Source organism: Camelina sativa, chromosome 13 (genome assembly GCF_000633955.1).
Source record: "Camelina sativa cultivar DH55 chromosome 13, Cs, whole genome shotgun sequence".
Classification (NCBI taxonomy): Eukaryota; Viridiplantae; Streptophyta; class Magnoliopsida; order Brassicales; family Brassicaceae; genus Camelina; species Camelina sativa.
Window position 1 is genome coordinate 21,735,447 of NC_025697.1, and position 16,497 is coordinate 21,751,943.

The 16,497-nt window shown below is 33.5% G+C and overlaps 3 protein-coding genes across 7 annotated transcripts in view; all 3 read left to right on the forward strand.

Moving 5' to 3' along the window:
• The window catches only part of LOC104738477 (jasmonic acid-amido synthetase JAR1-like), a 9,810-nt gene extending 9,434 nt beyond the window's left edge, over positions 1–376 (forward strand). The window contains exon 5 of the mRNA XM_019234623.1: positions 44–376. Within this exon, the coding sequence (XP_019090168.1) occupies positions 44–255 (212 nt within the window). The 3' untranslated portion in view covers positions 256–376. The remainder of the gene's footprint in view (positions 1–43) is intronic.
• Positions 3,795–8,503, forward strand: LOC109124544 (protein STRUBBELIG-RECEPTOR FAMILY 3-like). 3 transcript variants are annotated; one of them, XM_010457592.2, is made up of 18 exons: positions 3,795–4,049; positions 4,154–4,259; positions 4,370–4,554; positions 4,665–4,794; positions 4,887–4,958; positions 5,058–5,123; positions 5,218–5,289; positions 5,362–5,433; positions 5,514–5,585; positions 5,663–5,728; positions 5,819–5,884; positions 5,983–6,413; positions 6,498–6,868; positions 6,942–7,213; positions 7,288–7,426; positions 7,523–7,659; positions 7,743–7,899; positions 7,993–8,503. In XM_010457592.2, exons 3-18 carry the CDS (start codon positions 4,449–4,451, stop codon positions 8,092–8,094), a joined length of 2,331 nt encoding a protein of 776 aa, XP_010455894.1. In that variant the 5' UTR covers positions 3,795–4,049; positions 4,154–4,259; positions 4,370–4,448; the 3' UTR covers positions 8,095–8,503. The 3 variants fall into 3 exon arrangements, with proteins under 3 accessions (XP_010455894.1, XP_010455893.1, XP_010455895.1); XM_010457591.2 differs by having other exon boundaries at positions 3,795–4,259; XM_010457593.2 differs by lacking the exons at positions 3,795–4,049; positions 4,154–4,259; positions 4,370–4,554; positions 4,665–4,794; positions 4,887–4,958 and having other exon boundaries at positions 5,106–5,123; positions 5,229–5,289.
• Positions 13,076–16,206, forward strand: LOC104737426 (thioredoxin H2). 3 transcript variants are annotated; one of them, XR_002034778.1, is made up of 5 exons: positions 13,178–13,324; positions 13,440–13,562; positions 14,022–14,298; positions 14,407–15,356; positions 15,449–16,206. XR_002034778.1 is itself a non-coding variant. In XM_019234355.1 (4 exons), exons 2-4 carry the CDS (start codon positions 13,178–13,180, stop codon positions 14,151–14,153), a joined length of 402 nt encoding a protein of 133 aa, XP_019089900.1. In that variant the 5' UTR covers positions 13,076–13,145. The 3 variants fall into 3 exon arrangements, 2 of the variants coding, with proteins under 2 accessions (XP_019089900.1, XP_019089899.1); XM_019234355.1 differs by lacking the exons at positions 14,407–15,356; positions 15,449–16,206 and adding an exon at positions 13,076–13,145 and having other exon boundaries at positions 14,022–14,153; XM_019234354.1 differs by lacking the exons at positions 14,407–15,356; positions 15,449–16,206 and having other exon boundaries at positions 14,022–14,405.

A 16,497-nucleotide genomic window follows, 5' to 3' on the forward strand; every position in this document is an offset into this window, starting at 1 on the left:
GAAGAATGCTGCAGAGAGATGGATACTGCTTTTGTGGACTATGGTTACGTTGTGTCGAGGCGCATGAACTCGATCGGACCGCTCGAGCTACGAATTGTGGAACGAGGCACGTTTGGGAAAGTGGCGGAACGGTGCGTTGGGAAATGCGGTGGCTTGAACCAGTTTAAGACTCCTAGGTGTACGACCAATTCGGTTATGCTTAACATACTTGATGATTCTACTATCAAGAGATTTCGCAGTTCGGCTTATAACTAGAAAACCTGATTTCTAAATTTAGTTTTGGTGTTTTTATCTTTCTGAATCTGTGGCGGCTGTGTTAATGTACGCAGATTTGACCATTTACAAATGAAGAATAAAGTAACTTTTTGATTTAAAAGATGGAGTAACTAAATTTAGTAATTTCAAAAATTAAATCATTTCTATTTTAGCTGTGTAGATTTGCGTTTGGGAGAAAAGGAGGCAAAATTTGTGACAATAACAAGAATTAATATTTTATTTATGTAAATAAATAGGTTCTTAACTCTTAAGTTAGGAGATTAAACTTTAAGTTGTGAAATCACGTAGAAATCACGTCATTAGGCTCATAGGTGATTTCAGAACATTAACATCTCTTATTAGGCTCATAGGAGGTTTGGCAATCCATCGCCGGCATGATTCGGCCGTGGCCATTCTTCATCATTATCTTTTAGAAGCATTTAGAATTTACGTAGATATTTTGATCATTTTTTTAAGTTATATTTTGAGAGATGATAAACGTTATATCGTCATATAGATTGTGTTAGGAACTAAAGTAATACTGAAAAAAATTGCAAAATATGAACCAGAATGTGTTGTTAGGTTTCAAGATCATTACAACAGTGCATGCATGTCATTCACAACTTTTTTTTTTATATATGTCATTCACAACTTCATTTATCCAATCATAAAATTTGCATTGATTTCGCAAACCAAACCATGTTTACCTCTAGATTTTTTTTCTTTGCATTGTTCTACTCTTATAAGCTAATGGTGAACCAAACAATAGTGTGGCATAAAGTTGTGTAACAAGTAGTAGTTCTTCAGTAGCAGTATACAGTATATGGAGTATGGGAAAAGAAAGTGGTCTAGTTTTGATATAGACAAAATAAAATAAAACATTTATTAGATGTCACAAAAACAAACACGCATTAAAAGGTAAGATTGAGAGAGGCACAAGTGGGGGCTAAATTGAATCAATAGAATACAACAATACTGGTAAAAGAAAAACATTTATTAGATGTTGAATGGAGGAGAGGTAGTGATACATAAGTGTTACTGGTTAAGTATTAACCAAGTGTGGCACACATTTTTATTGCTTTTACATTCGTTCCCAACTAAACAAAATAAAATCCATATTTATGGTTCTGGACCGACGCATGCATTACAATACATATTTAGCTTTTTCCTGGTCTAAATTACATTCGTGGACGTTGGTAAAGTCTATAAATTATACCGTTAAGTCTGGATACGAAGTCGCGAGAGCTATTTTCATCATGTTTGCGATCTTCTTCCTCAGGAACCTAGTGTTACGAAACTCAAGGCGCTGGAAATTAAAAACATTACGAAAGCTGAAGCATTTCGTGTGGCAATATGTAATTGGATGCTTGGCAACATGCCAACACTTGCATTATCGCCATATTGATAGAGACAAGGATTATCCTAGATGTGGAGCGGAGGAGGAAACTATAAATCATATGCTATTTGAATGTCCTCCAGTATGTCAAGTTTGAGTTTTATCGGTAATCCCTACCCATCCTATGATATTTCCCTCATCTTCCCTATATAGCAACCTCGACTTTCTATATGGGAGTGGTAGAGATTATGGTGCACTTGATCAAAATCTGCGGATATTTCCTTGAATTATGTGACACATTTGGAAAACAAAAAATAGGAAAATGTTTGAAAATATCTCTGAGTCTCCCCAAAATACATTGAAAAAAGCTATCCAAAAAGAAAAAGTTTGGAAAATAGCAAATAATACATATTTAGCTTTTTCCTTGTCTAAATTACATATGTAGTTTTGATATAGTTAATTGTACTCTTTCTATTTATTATACTGAAAGCAAGTAGGAGCAATCATAGTTTGTACCAGAGGAGTCAGAGACATCCATCAATCATTCATATCTGGTTTTCTTTAATTTGGTTAAATTATTTTTAATGATGAACCAATCATCCATGGTGTAAGCGAGTTCTTTAATTATCATTAGGTTTGTTAGTTACCAAGATCGGTCCATTTAAAGAAATGAAATAAATAAAAATACAAACACATTTTATCATTTAACGTTGTATCTGGAATTACATATTTCTATATTTCCAGATTTGTATATATATTTTTTTCCAGCAAAACTCCATGACTGGAAATTGTTTTACTTTAAAGAAGAGATCTACATATCACATTCCAAAGGTCCATAATCAACCAAGCAAGAATAAAAATATCAGAGGATTTGTTGGTTGGTCCATCATGATCCAACTCATCTCCTCCATGTGGGGAATATCAACATAAACGAAATTAATGATTGTATTTTTTATAAAAAGATTCAAAAAGGAAAAAATCAACAATTAAACACACCTAATGACTTGTATTTCAAGATTACTACAATGCCATATGCGAAACCGAATATTAAATTATTATCAACAAACATATTCAACCCAAACTACATAAAGAAAAAAAAACATAAAATATATTCTATGTTAAAATAGAACACTGTACAATATTAAACTGTTGAGACCAATATGTTGCATTAAATGATAGAAGTATTAGCCTCCTTTCTTTAATAAAAATCAAGATTACTTACAAATACAATGCCATATGGGGTACCAAAGATTCAAATGTTATCAACAACATATTCAACCATAAATTCAATAAACCCTAAAATACCAAAAAAAAAAACAGATTCAACCCAAAATGTACAGTACTTAATTGAGACGAATATGTTGAATGAACAAGCACTAGCCTCTCTTTATTTGATAAAAATGAAACAACAAAATTCGTAAATGCATTCATAATAGCGTATAGTTTACATAAATTAAGAAGATAATCATATATATTCAAGCTTTGAGGTAAGATTGTAAATATATTTTGAAATGGTTAAGACTTAAAAAGTTTGTCAAAAAAAAAAAAACATTAAATCCGATGGATGATAGATTGTTTTACTCTGATAAGTAATTTTGAAGTAGTCAGATTACAGAACCACCAAATTAAGGATAATACGACTAGAGTGGATGAGAAGCTGACGTGGGAGTGAGTGACAGTGAAGAAACACGTGACCGTCGCCAGCAATGGGAATCCAATTCCAACTTTTATTTAACTTTTGTTCCCCTCTTGCGGCTACTTTTGTCTTTTACCGTTACCCTTTATACTATTTCTTTTCAACGGTCTTTTCACCGTTTCAACATGTTTATCTTAACCGGTGATTAGACCCGGTTATACAGATACTAACCAAACCGAAACACATCGACCGGTATAACTATTAACTAACATCCAATTATATATTGGATCTCGTTATTTTTTCCTTAAATAAAAAAATTGACAACTTTTGAAACCCAAAGTCTCTCTCTCTCTCTCTTTCTTGGTCGGAATCGGATTAGAAGAATCTTGACGCAACTTGTCCAGTCCTCATAAAAAAACATAAATAGAGGAATACAGTTGTACACATCATGAAGTTAATAAAAATCATTGATTAATTAATACTACTACTAACTACGTTTAATCATTAATAAAAATTAATTAAAATGGACGTTTAGTAATGATCTGAAGCAATAGTATCAGTCAAAACTTTTGGTTTCTAAATTAAAAGTTAAAACAATTTTGATGAACACACACTTTCCTAGTTGTTTCAGTTAAACCCAAATTTCAATTTCTCAACTTTCTCCAGTTCTCTTTCTTCTTCTTCTTAGTTCTGGTCTCGTCTGAAATTAGAATATAAAGTTTCCTTTTTTCAGTTTCTGGGTTTTTCTTCTTTTTTTCTCCTCGAGTGTCGAGCTTAATAGAGAGAAGTAGGAGATTCTCTCTCTCTCTCTCAAGTGTCAAAGTATTGAAAGTGTTCATTGAACCTTAGCTCTTACGTTGCGTCTTAAATCTCATTCTCACCCACATAACAACAAACAAAAAGTAAAGTTTGCATCTTTTTTTCAGGATTGGGTTGTTTTAGGGAGTTCAAAAAAGGCCAAGTCTTTACCCTTTTGTTTCGTTTAATTCACCAACCATTAAGATCGTTGATGACGATTCCTCTACTTTTCCAGTAAGTTTCTCTTTTTTTTTAACCCTTTCATCTTCTCAAAGATTGTTACTTATGGATCTTGTCGCTTTCATGATGGTATTTTTTTGTTTTTTTGGCTGGATTGTTTACAGATTCGTAGACATGGTCTTGCTCGATTAATGTGTTTTGGTTTTGACACTTTTTACTCCACTCTTCTTGAACTTGAGAACAATGGCTTCTTCCAAGAGATCTATCTGCTGCCTTCTTCTTCCTCTGCTCATGTCTTTACCGATCTGGATTCCTTCCATCTCCTTTGCTGCTACTAACCCTGATGATGGTAAATCCACTTTTTTTTTTCTTACTTACCTGCTTCTAGATCTGTGCATATTGGTTGAGGATTTTTCAGTTTTTATTAGAATTAATTAGGCATTGTTGTGATTGAATCAGTTGCTGCAATTAACGGATTATTCGCTGCGCTTGGCGCACCTGTTCTTCCTGGTTGGATTGCTTCTGGTGGAGACCCTTGTGGTGAAGCTTGGCAAGGCGTTATCTGCAATGTTTCAGACATAATTAGCATGTAAGGGAGGATCTTTCACAGATAAACACAACTCTAATTCTATCATCGAGTCTTTCTTTTAGTTCTATTTTGAATTGTTTTCTTGGTTACAGAACTGTAAATGCTGCAAATTTGCAAGGAGAGCTTGGTGACAACTTAGCTAAGTTCACTTCTATCAGGGGAATGTAAGCATTTTAGACACTAAATGTGAAAATTTTGACTACACAAGTTTTGATATTTCTTGTAACCTTTTTTTGTCTGTGTACTTTGCTTATTATATCCAGAGATTTTAGCAACAATCTCATTGGAGGAAACATACCTACTAATTTGCCAGTTACATTGCAGCATTTGTACGTATACTCCCTTAACAATGTATATTCGTTCTATTAATAGGTTTTGTTGCTTTGAATAGTTTGTATGATAATGGTCTTTACCTTTTGGCAGTTTTCTTTCAGCTAATCAGTTCACCGGAACCATTCCGGAATCTCTAGGAACATTGAGTTTTCTGAATGACATGTAAGTTCAGATTACTCCTAAATTCTTTCTCTCAATCGCTTTGTGCTGATGACAATCACCATTTGTTTTCAGGTCTTTGAACGATAACCTTCTCTCAGGAGAGCTACCTGATGTGTTTCAAAACCTTGTCGGACTGATTAATCTGTATGCTTTCGTCTTGTTTATACGTTGTTGAACAGTTACTGTTTCTATGGATTCTTTTGTGATATGATATCTTTGTGCAGTGATGTATCATCCAACAATCTAAGCGGCGCATTGCCTCCTTCAATGGAGAATTTATCAACTCTTACAACATTGTACGTTTTGGTCATTACAAAAACAAATGTTGAATCTTTTTTTTTTGTTCACCAAGCTGATAGTCTGAGTTTTGCAGACGTGTTCAGAACAATCAGTTCTCAGGAGCTCTTGACGTTCTTCAAGGCCTTCCTCTTCAAGACTTGTATGTTTCTTTCTTTCACAATTAACAAGTACTTAATTAAACAGTGCTGAATTTTCAAAAGTCTTACTTTTTGTTGTCTTCTTGAAACAGAAACATAGAAAATAACCTCTTCTCGGGACCCATACCAGACAAATTGCTAAGCATTCCCAAGTTCTTGTAAGTGCTCTATTATTTTCTCTTTACTAATCCTATGGGGACATTTCATGTTCTTTTTTTCAAAGTTCCTCTTGTGTATGCTTAAATTGGTGATGCAGACATGAAGGGAACCCATTCAATTCCTCCACGGTTAATTCCACCACGACTGCACCATCATTGTCTCCGTCTCTGTCTCCAACAAAACCAGCTCCAACACGACCATTTTCTGGAGTTCCACCTCCTCCAAATGAGAGGAACCGAGGGAAAGTTGCTGATGGACCTTCTGATTCAGAAGGATCAAGCTCTGAGAATTCCAAGGGAAAGAACTCTTCACATACTAAAAGGATAATTCTTATTGCATTCGCTGGCGTCCTCGTCTTCATAATTCTGGTTTTGGCAATACTCTTGTTGTTGCCAAAATGTGCAAGACGAAGAGAACATGCTAACAGAGTCTTCAAACCGCATCAAGTTGGTGCTGATAGAGGAAGCAGAGAGAATGCTCTAGAAAATGGACCTCCGGTCCTGCCGCCACCTGTTCGATCTGAAAAAGGTAAGATTGAACTTTGCAAGTTTGTCTATTGGTTCCTACTGTCCTTTGTTAAGTAATGCTGGTATTGTGCTTATTTATGAACAGTTCAAAGGGATCCCTTCAAGAAAGCTGGAGAGGAACCAAAGGTTTTACATGACCTTGAGAGGTTGCGGAGACCTGCGCCTATATCAAGACAAGAAAGTCAAGATATTGACTTTTCAATGTTGATGCCTCCTCCTCCGCCACCTCCACCACCACCACCACCTCCTCCTTTGGCTGAGAAGGTCACCGTTATGCCAATTATATCACCTGAAAGACCCGTTAAGAAACCTTCCCCTAAACGCTTACCCTTAACTTCTGTGAAGCACTACTCCATTGCATCTCTTCAACAATACACAGAAAGCTTCTCACAGGAAAATCTCCTTGGCTCGGGCATGCTTGGTAGTGTTTACAGGGCTCGACTTCCTAATGAAAAGGTATAATGCACACAATTCAAACACTTCAGGCTTAGAAACTCTGCTTTGGTTCTGAATCTTTTGTATTTTACAGTTGTTTGCTGTCAAGAAGTTGGACAAGAGGGCTTCTGAACAACAACAGGATCACGAATTTATAGAACTAGTGAACAATATAGATAGGATTCGCCACGCCAATATTGTTGAACTTGTGGGTTACTGTGCTGAGCACGACCAAAGACTATTGGTCTACGAATATTGCAGTAACGGTACGTTACAAGACGGGTTGCATTCAGACGATGAATTCAAGAAGAAACTTTCTTGGAATACCCGTGTCAGTATGGCACTTGGAGCTGCTAGGGCCCTTGAGTAAGTTTCTTGGTGTATTTCAAAATGGAATTGTATTTTTACCGATTTCTGACATATTTTTAAATGTTTTTAAGGTACTTGCATGAGGTGTGTGAACCACGTATCATACACAGAAACTTCAAGTCAGCCAATGTTCTACTAGACGATGACCTGAGTGTTCTGGTCTCAGATTGTGGTTTGGCCCCACTAATATCATCAGGCTCTGTGAGTCAGGTAAAGTTCTAAAACCCAGTAAGCTTTGCTTTACTCACAGTTTTAGACAGTTGCTAGTAGAGAAAAAACTAAACTATCTTTTATAATCATAATCAGTTATCAGGACAACTGCTAGCTGCTTACGGATATGGAGCTCCAGAGTTCGACTCTGGAATCTATACATGGCAGAGTGATGTATACAGTTTTGGTGTTGTTATGTTAGAGCTCTTGACGGGTAGAATGTCCTACGATAGGTATGTATGTCACATTGTTTTACTTGCTTAGTGTTTTTTTTGGTTCCGGCTAAGTGTGTATAATATCAATGAGTCAATTATAGGGACCGAAGTAGAGGAGAGCAGTTCTTAGTGAGGTGGGCAATCCCTCAGCTTCACGATATTGATGCATTGGGCAAAATGGTTGATCCATCTCTTAATGGACAATACCCTGCAAAGTCATTGTCACACTTTGCTGATATAATTTCCCGGTGTGTTCAGGTAAAGCACATACTGACAATTAGAAAATGTAATGAGATGCTTGTGATTGTGTTTGCTTGACCAAAAAAGTTGTTTTCTTCTCTTCTTTTCTAGTCTGAACCAGAATTCAGACCATTGATGTCTGAAGTTGTTCAAGATCTACTAGATATGATCAGAAGAGAGCGCCATGGTTCAGGCGAACCTAGTGCTGACTAGGGATTTGTAAAGAAGCATTTGTTATCGGATCATCTCTGTGAATTCGTGGAAACAAGAGATGTTCAGTTTTCAGAAACAAACACATAGGGAACTAAACCAGACACATAAAAAAGAGAGTCAAAGGCCTCAGGAGGAGGCTTAAGCTGATTCTACTGCCAAGGGCTTGTTTCATGTCAATTGGCTCAAGCAAAAGGATCATTGTGCTTGCTTCCAATCTGCGATTATTCAATTGGCGGAGAGTTTCTTTTTGTGAATCTTGAATCATCTGTGTTAGTAATAGACCTGTACTGTAAAATGGTGTGTGTTACTCTGATTCTTTAAACTTGTTTTACTTAAGCTCATAGATCTTACTCTGTATTGTATTCTTTTTAGTATGTATGTGAGTGACGATGTGTATTTTTACCTGGAATACTAATCAACTGACGTCCAATAAATCATACCAAACTGGACGAAACCAATTATACGAAACGGAATTGTCATTGTTAGTTACATGATTAAATAGATTCTAAGAAGATCTAGGAGAATAAGTACTAAGAGATTGTAAAAATCATATATATAACTAGATTTTAACTCGCGGTACACGGCAAGACAATTTTTAAAAAAATAATAACATTTTAATTCTTTTGTTTTTATATTTAATTTGTTTTATTTTATTAAATAATAATTTTGTTTGGATTGTCAATTATTAGAACAATTATAGGGGAAATAAATACATAAATATGTAATTTATAAGCTATTGTCGGATTAACTCACAATTTTATCAATGATTTAATTGTTTTACAAAATTTTAGTTAGATTACCTTGATTTATTATGTCTAATATTCTTATATTAGTGGTATTGACCAAATAATTAAATGAAGATTTAACCTGTGTTTCAAAACCGAATTAATAATATTTTATATTTATACTAATGTTAATTCAAATCGTCATGTTAATAACATGTCCCACTATATAACAACAAACCGTCATATTAGTGGTTTAACCCGTGTTTCAAAACCGACATATTAGTGGTTTTGGTTGTGTGTTGTGTTTCGTTTGTAAAGTTGATATTTATACATGAAAATGTTTGATGAGCAAGGAGTTTACGATCCGTAGCAATAAAAGAGAGATTTTAGTATTTTCCTATTTGAGTTGATAACATTATCGCAGAATAATATTCAGTTTCTTAACACGGTATATACTATATTAAATGTTTTCCATGATATTAAAGTTAAATATACCCGATTATTGATTTTCTAAATGTTGGGTTCTCGTTTTTATGAGCTTTATTAACGTTATAATAATTATTGCTATTGTAATCATTTGTTACTCAAACTCGGCTTTGTCATTTAAATTTAAGAGATCATACAGTCTCTAAAGATCTATTAAAATAGGTTTGGAGATTTTTATGAGATTAAAAATTTAATGCGTAGAGTTGTGTTTGGAAACCAGAAAGTATAGATGGTGTCAAGCTTATTATGGCAACAAATGTAAATAAATTTGTTCGATTAATATAGTTCCATTAAATGAGTTTCCAGGAATTGTTATTTTAGAAAAATAGTTAGGAGTTAATGTTGTAAGTAAAACAAATTAAATAACCAAAACTTCAAGGGCATAACACAAAATGTACTTTAAAAATAATAATATAGATTGTAACTATGAGATATTTACAGCTTTTATCTCCTCCATATGGCTAATTCCTCAAGCCGGAAAAATGTCATTAAAATCCCCAAGTTAGCATTTTCGTTGATTTAAATCACGAAGTCTTCATTTTTTAAAAAAAATCCTCACTTTTTTCTTGACTTGTATTTAAATCATGAAGTCTTGTTAACTTTGCCGTTTCAAGAACAATGTTAACTGGCCAGACAGAGATACTAAACGGGGTTAATTAGGCGTTGACAAGATCTGTTAATTATCTTCATCGTTTCCGTCGTCTCTCTCGGCCTCCTCCACCATAAAATTCACCGGAGTTTTTATTTTTAACTGTTTAAAAAGCTCTTGCATAAACATTATCTCCCTTTTTGACGTCTTTGTATCATAAACCTAAATCTCCAATTTGAGAACCCTAAATTTTTTATGTCGATTGGAAAATGGAAGAAACGGGATTTGTTTTCTCGATTTGCTTCTCAAGTTTGAAATAGAAAAATAAAACGACATCGTTTAAAGTCGGGTTTTTTTGTTTATGATCGGGTTAATCTAAACGTGATACAATAAACACGATTTCATGATCAAATCCGGTTTATACATCGTAATTAGTGGTTTAAGGGGATGTGTAGTTAATTGTGTGAACAAAAATGTTTAGGTTGTTTTGTTTAGAATTTTTTTGTTTAGGTTGTTATTTTCAGAGCCAAAAAATATAGGGTGGAAAGCTGAGAATGTACTATGTACAGGGGAAAAAACCGGCGTCCCAATTATTTTTTATAGTTTCCCCAAAAAAATGTGACTCTTACAATATCTTTGTTTTAGATTAAAATTTTTAAATTGAGTTAAGTAATTATTTTTTTTTGTCAACATTGAATTGACTAGACCAATCTCTACTACGCAGGGTAACACGACTTAGTAGAGTCGAACTCTAGTGGGTTCGGTCGCGGAAGTGATGTTGTAACCACTTGACTAAAGATATTTCCCTATTTTTTTTATTTTTTAGAAGTGAAATTTAATAATAAATTTTTGTAATATATGTTTCTTAGAAACTAATGTTCCACTTCAATTTTATTTTTCTGTTTAGATTTTTATAAATACAATTACATAAATTGTTTTTTTACTCCACCATGTATTAAAATCTTACTTCCATTCTAAAACTCATTAACCTATCACAAATTTTGGAATATCATCATTTTTTGGTTATAATTTAAATAATAACACTATTACTATAACAAATTCATAGTATTATTTTTAATATTTTAATATTTTTCATTTATTTTACTTAATTCATTTTTATATATTTATTATTTTTATTATTTACTAAAAAAATTTCTGTTATTTTTTATACTATTTTAAAATTTAATTAAATTTATTTAATTCGTTTTTATTTATTTTTAAGTTGTATTAATTATAAATAATAAATAAGCAATTAATGATTATTTAAAATAGTATTTTTAGTCCAAAAACAAAAATAATATTGATTAGGTGGATGATGATGTGGAGGAAGGAGAAGAGAAAAAAGTTAACTTTATATATATATAGATTCTAATATTAGTAGTATTGATAAATAATTAAATGAGGATTTAACCCGTGCTAACACAAATTTAATAACTTTTTATTAATTCTAAGTTTCTAACATATCCTCTTTTATAACTCATCTACTATATAACCATATTATATAGTATTTTAGACTTTTTTAATTTTACATATTCGTAATAACTAAAAATTTTATTAACTTTATATATGTTAATTATAATATTAAAATAAATGTCAATCGAAGTTTTTCTTACTTTAAGAATCAAAGCTCACAGGTTTTGGGAAACAAAATGGGAATCAAATTGTTGTTTTCTTTGTTTACGAAAGATTCAGATATAGAATATATTCAAAGCACAACATAATGTATGGTTAAATATATGATAGTTTCTATTTACATATTGGTTGCTGTTATTTTTTTAATTAGAAATAGATTTTAACCCGCGGTACACCGCGTGGATATAATTTTTATTATTATTTATATTTTATATTGTATTTGTTATTTAAATATTGGATGTTTTACAAATAGAGGAATAACTAAATTTCTCGGCCGTTTGTGTGGCTAAATATTTATATTAATTTTTTTAACCCGTAATATACTTCATGACCATTTGTTTGATATATTTAATTTGGTTTGTTTAGTGTTTGAGATTTTATTTTGATTTTTAATTATTATAACAAAAAATTAGGGATCTAAATACATAATAAGTCATTTATACGCTATGATTAAGTCACATTGTTCTTAATGATTTAATTATTTTACACAATCTTAGTTAAATCAACTTAATTTTATATGTCAAATCATATTAATAGTACCGATAAATAATAAAATAAGGATTTAACCCGTGTTAGCACAAATTTAATGATATTTTATTAATTCAAATATTTCTTTTTTATAATTCATATACTATATAACCATATTATATAGTATTTTAATTTTTTTTGGTTTTATATATTCGTAATATTTTAAAATAAGTTTACATATATTAATTATAATATTTAAATAAATGTGAATCAAAGTTCTTTTTAGTAAAGAATGAAAACTCACAGATTTTGAAAAACAAAATGGTAATCAAATTGTTGTTTTTTTTTGTTTGCAAAGGATTAAAGATATAATATCTTCAAAACACAATAGAAGATGTAATTAAATATATTATAGTTTCTGTTTCCATATTTATTTTGCTGTAATTTTTTAGTTGGAATGAAATCTAAAATATTTAGGAAACAAAATCGGAAGTAATGCTATTTTTGGAAATTTTTTAGGGATTAACTTTGTAAATAAGTACAAATAAAAGGGTAGAACCCAAAATGTACTTCAAAAATGTATATATATATGAAATGTAAAATATTTAGGAAATAAAATCTGGAGTAATATTAGTTTTGGAAATCTTTTAAGGGTTAATGTTGTAAATAACTTTTTAAATAAATAAAACTAAAAAGGCATAACACAAAATGTACTTCAAAAATGTTAATATAGATTTTGATTCATATTATTTAATTATAGATTTATAGTTAGAATAAAAGATCTATGAATAATTTTTTTGATAAACTTCAATAATTGTTATTGGTTCGGTAAATATTAAAATCAGTTGTAGATGGGATTCGCCTTTGGTACGGAGGTTTCTTAAACATAATAAATTATCAGTAAATTTATATCGATTTTTGGTATGACCATTTCGGTTCGGCCTGATTTGGTTCTTCAATTTGGTTTGGTCCGGTAACTACCTTTAATTTATGGAGTCAACGACAGTTCCACACAATATACAATCATAGTTGACCAAAATAGTTTAAGAAAACGACACGCTGTTTAAATGTAAAAACGATACGATCCTTGACCAAAGAAAGGGGCGTCGTTATTAAGCAGAGAAGAGAGAAGAGAGAAGAGAGAGACGAGAATGGGAGGAGTTTTATCATCTGTGTTTGGAAGATGGGAGGAGTTTTATCATCTGTGTTTGGAAGTGGAGAAGATGCAGTTGCTACAGGGACTGAATCTGAGCCAAGTCGCCTCATCAAGTTTAGCTCTTCAGCTCGGTGGCAGCTTCATTATAACGAGACCAAAGAATCGAACAAACTGGTATGTATGTCTCTGACTCGGTTCGATTCAGTTTTTATGTGTTATACAATCAATTTGGGATTTTGATTGAGATTTTGGTTCTCTGTGAATTGATGGGGTGAAATTAATTAATAAGCTGGTGGTTGATTTCTCGGCTTCGTGGTGTGGACCATGTAGAATGATTGAGCCTACGATTCATGCCATGGCTGATAAGTTCACTGATGTTGATTTCGTCAAGTTAGATGTCGATGAACTTCCTGTAAGTATCTCTCTCTATTAAAAGTCTTCACCTTTGTTTTGTAATGCTGTCAAAAGTTTCAACTTTTGTTCGTCTCAAGTGTGCCGTACATTGAGTGTTGTGATATTGAAGCAAATTTGTGGGAAGACATTGGATAGCTTTATGAGTTACTATAACTGCAGATCAATCTAATCTAAGACTAAGAGAGTAAGAGTTTAACGTAACCACCTTCTTCTATTTCTACATTTTGTTGTTTTTGTAATGAGATAAAGATTCAAATTTGTATCCCTCATTACTCTGATTGATCCATAGTTTACCGTTTCATGAGTAGAAGATAGATTTTTGAACGGTAAAACTGCAAATCACTAGGATTCTGATATAAGATGAGAGTTTTGTTGAAGTTAGGTTCAGCCTTTTTCTGCTTCTGGTGGTTGTATTGAGAAACAATTTAAACTTACTGCAATGACTTAATGTTTCCAGGATGTGGCTAAAGAGTTTAATGTGACGGCAATGCCAACCTTTGTGCTGGTGAAAAGGGGTAAAGAGGTTGAAAGGATCATTGGAGCCAAAAAGGACGAACTTGAGAGGAAAGTTAGCAAACTCAGGGCATAGTGACCATTATTAACACCTTCGCCAATAACCCCATTATTTGTAAACTCAATAATAAATGGTATGTTGTGGGGGTGGGGGGAGGGAGTTGTTCTATACTTTCCGCTTCTGCAAGACTTTCTGTGTGATGCCGCGATTGATTAAGATGGTCTGTTGATTTGCTTAGATTCTCTTCTTCTTTAGTATGGTTTATGATGCAAACTTCCGAAAGACATTTTCAGCCATGAAAGTATCTGACAATTCATTTTTGTTCAAGGTCTTCAAGCTTACCCTTTATTCAATGACCATTCCACTAAAAGTGTAACGAATGATATCAAGTTGTAAAACCAAAATGACACCATCCCGACGTGATGTGATTCCTTCCTAAAGCAAAGCTACACCGTTCAACGTTGCGTATGCGTATGCATGCATGCGTATACACCCTGGAGCTTTTGCATTTATGAACAGACATGCATTAAGGAAACTGACTCTGAGATCTAATGATGATATTCTTTCTTTCCTTGTTCTGTCTTGGCAGGAACTTGCTCCAGTTCCACCTGTGAATGTCAGTCAAGAACTGCATCATGACCCTGGTCCTGTTGGAGATGTAACTTCGGTAATCTTAAAATAGTTTACTCCTCCTTTATGATCTGCTGGAATATGTATGCCTGAGTTTCATTTGCAAGTATTCTAAGATTGTTTGATTGTGAAATTTTAGAAGGAACTTGCTCAAGTTCCATCTGTGAATGTCATACCAGAACAGCATCACGCCACGACTCTTGCTGGAGATGCATCTTTGGTATTCTCAGAGAGATTTTGTTTCTTTAAAAATTGTAAAACAAATCCACGACTCTTGCTGGAGGGTTCTCTAGATCAGGAGGAGGTTCTGGATTCTTGTCTTTCTTTGGTTTCTGGTTTTGCTGGACAGGTGGAGGGTGGGAATGAACTGCCGGAGGGTCAGCAACATGTGGTGGCTAAACTGAAGGAGATGGGCTCTGTAAAACCCAATGAGCTTGGCTTTTACCCTCACAGTTTTACAGATAATTGCTACTAGAGAAAGTACTAAACTATTCTTTATAATCATAATCAGTTATCAGGACAACTGCTAGCCGCTTACGGATATGGAGCTCCAGAATTCGACTCTGGAATCTATACATGGCAGAGTGATGTATACATTTTTGCTGTTGTTATGTTAGAGCTCTTGATGGGTAGAATGTCCTACGATAGGTATGTATGTCACATTGTTTTATTCGCTTTAGTTTTGTTTTTGGTTCTGGCCAAGTGTGTAGTGTATTATAAAATCAATGAGTCAATTATAGGGACCGAAGTAGAGGAGAGCAGTTCTTAGTGAGGTGGGCAATCCCTCAGCTTCACGATATAGATGCATTGGGCAAAATGGTTGATCCATCTCTTAATGGACAATACCCTGCAAAGTCATTGTCACACTTTGCTGATATAATTTTCCGGTGTGTTCATGTAAAAGCACATACTGACAATTAGAAACTGGAATGAGATGGTTGTGATTGTGTTTGCTTGACCAAAAATGTTTTTTTTTCTTTTCTTCTTTTCTAGTCTGAACCAGAATTCAGACCATTGATGTCTGAAGTTGTTCAAGATCTACTAGATATGATCAGAAGAGAGCGCCATGGTTCAGGCGAACCTAGTGCAGACTAGGGATTTGTAAAGAAGCATTTGTTATCGGATCATCTCTGTGAATTCGTGGAAACAAGAGATGTTCAGTTTTCAGAAACAACAACAACATAGGGAACTAAACCAGACACATAAAAAAGAGTCAAAGGCCTCAAGAGGAGGCTTAAGCTGATTATACAGCCAAGAAGAGGCTTATTTCATGTGAATTAACTCAAGCAAAAGGATCAATGTGCTTGCTTCCAATCAGCGATTATTCAATTGGTGGGGAGTTTCTTTTTGTGAATCTTGAATCATCTGTGTTAGTAATATTTGTTCGTTGAAGACCTCAACTGTAAACTGGTGTGTGTTACTCTGATTCTTTGAACTTGTTTTACTTAAAAGCTCATAGATCTTACTCTGTATTGTATTCTTTTAACGACTGAGCTAATAGGGACTGTGTATTTGTAGCTGGAACATTCCTGACCTCTCTAATCTTGGCGGCCCTGTGAAACACTCTGTTATTACCATCCCCAACCTTTAACCAGTGTAGCTTAGAACGTTATTTTAGTAACTTTTCTTCCTGTCCCGACAAATGTGTCCACCTATGATAGGCTTCAGACTCCCTTTGCATCGCTGCACCCGTTGGATTCAAAAGAACTGCATACTGCAGATTACAAAGCTTCTCATATGCTCCCCTCGTTTTTTTTGTCAAACTGCCTAACCGAGACTTACTCAGTTG

Coding starts and splice junctions, on each gene's coding strand:
- LOC109124544 (XM_010457591.2), top strand. CDS start 4,449: ATGGCTTCTTCCAAGAGATCTATCTGCTGCCTTCTTCTTCCTCTGCTC. Junction 5,124..5,217: donor CCAGTTACATTGCAGCATTT/GTACGTATACTC, acceptor ACCTTTTGGCAG/TTTTCTTTCAGCTAATCAGT. Junction 6,869..6,941: donor CTCGACTTCCTAATGAAAAG/GTATAATGCACA, acceptor TGTATTTTACAG/TTGTTTGCTGTCAAGAAGTT.
- LOC104737426 (XM_019234355.1), top strand. CDS start 13,178: ATGGGAGGAGTTTTATCATCTGTGTTTGGAAGTGGAGAAGATGCAGTT. Junction 13,325..13,439: donor CCAAAGAATCGAACAAACTG/GTATGTATGTCT, acceptor TTAATTAATAAG/CTGGTGGTTGATTTCTCGGC. Junction 13,563..14,021: donor TAGATGTCGATGAACTTCCT/GTAAGTATCTCT, acceptor TAATGTTTCCAG/GATGTGGCTAAAGAGTTTAA.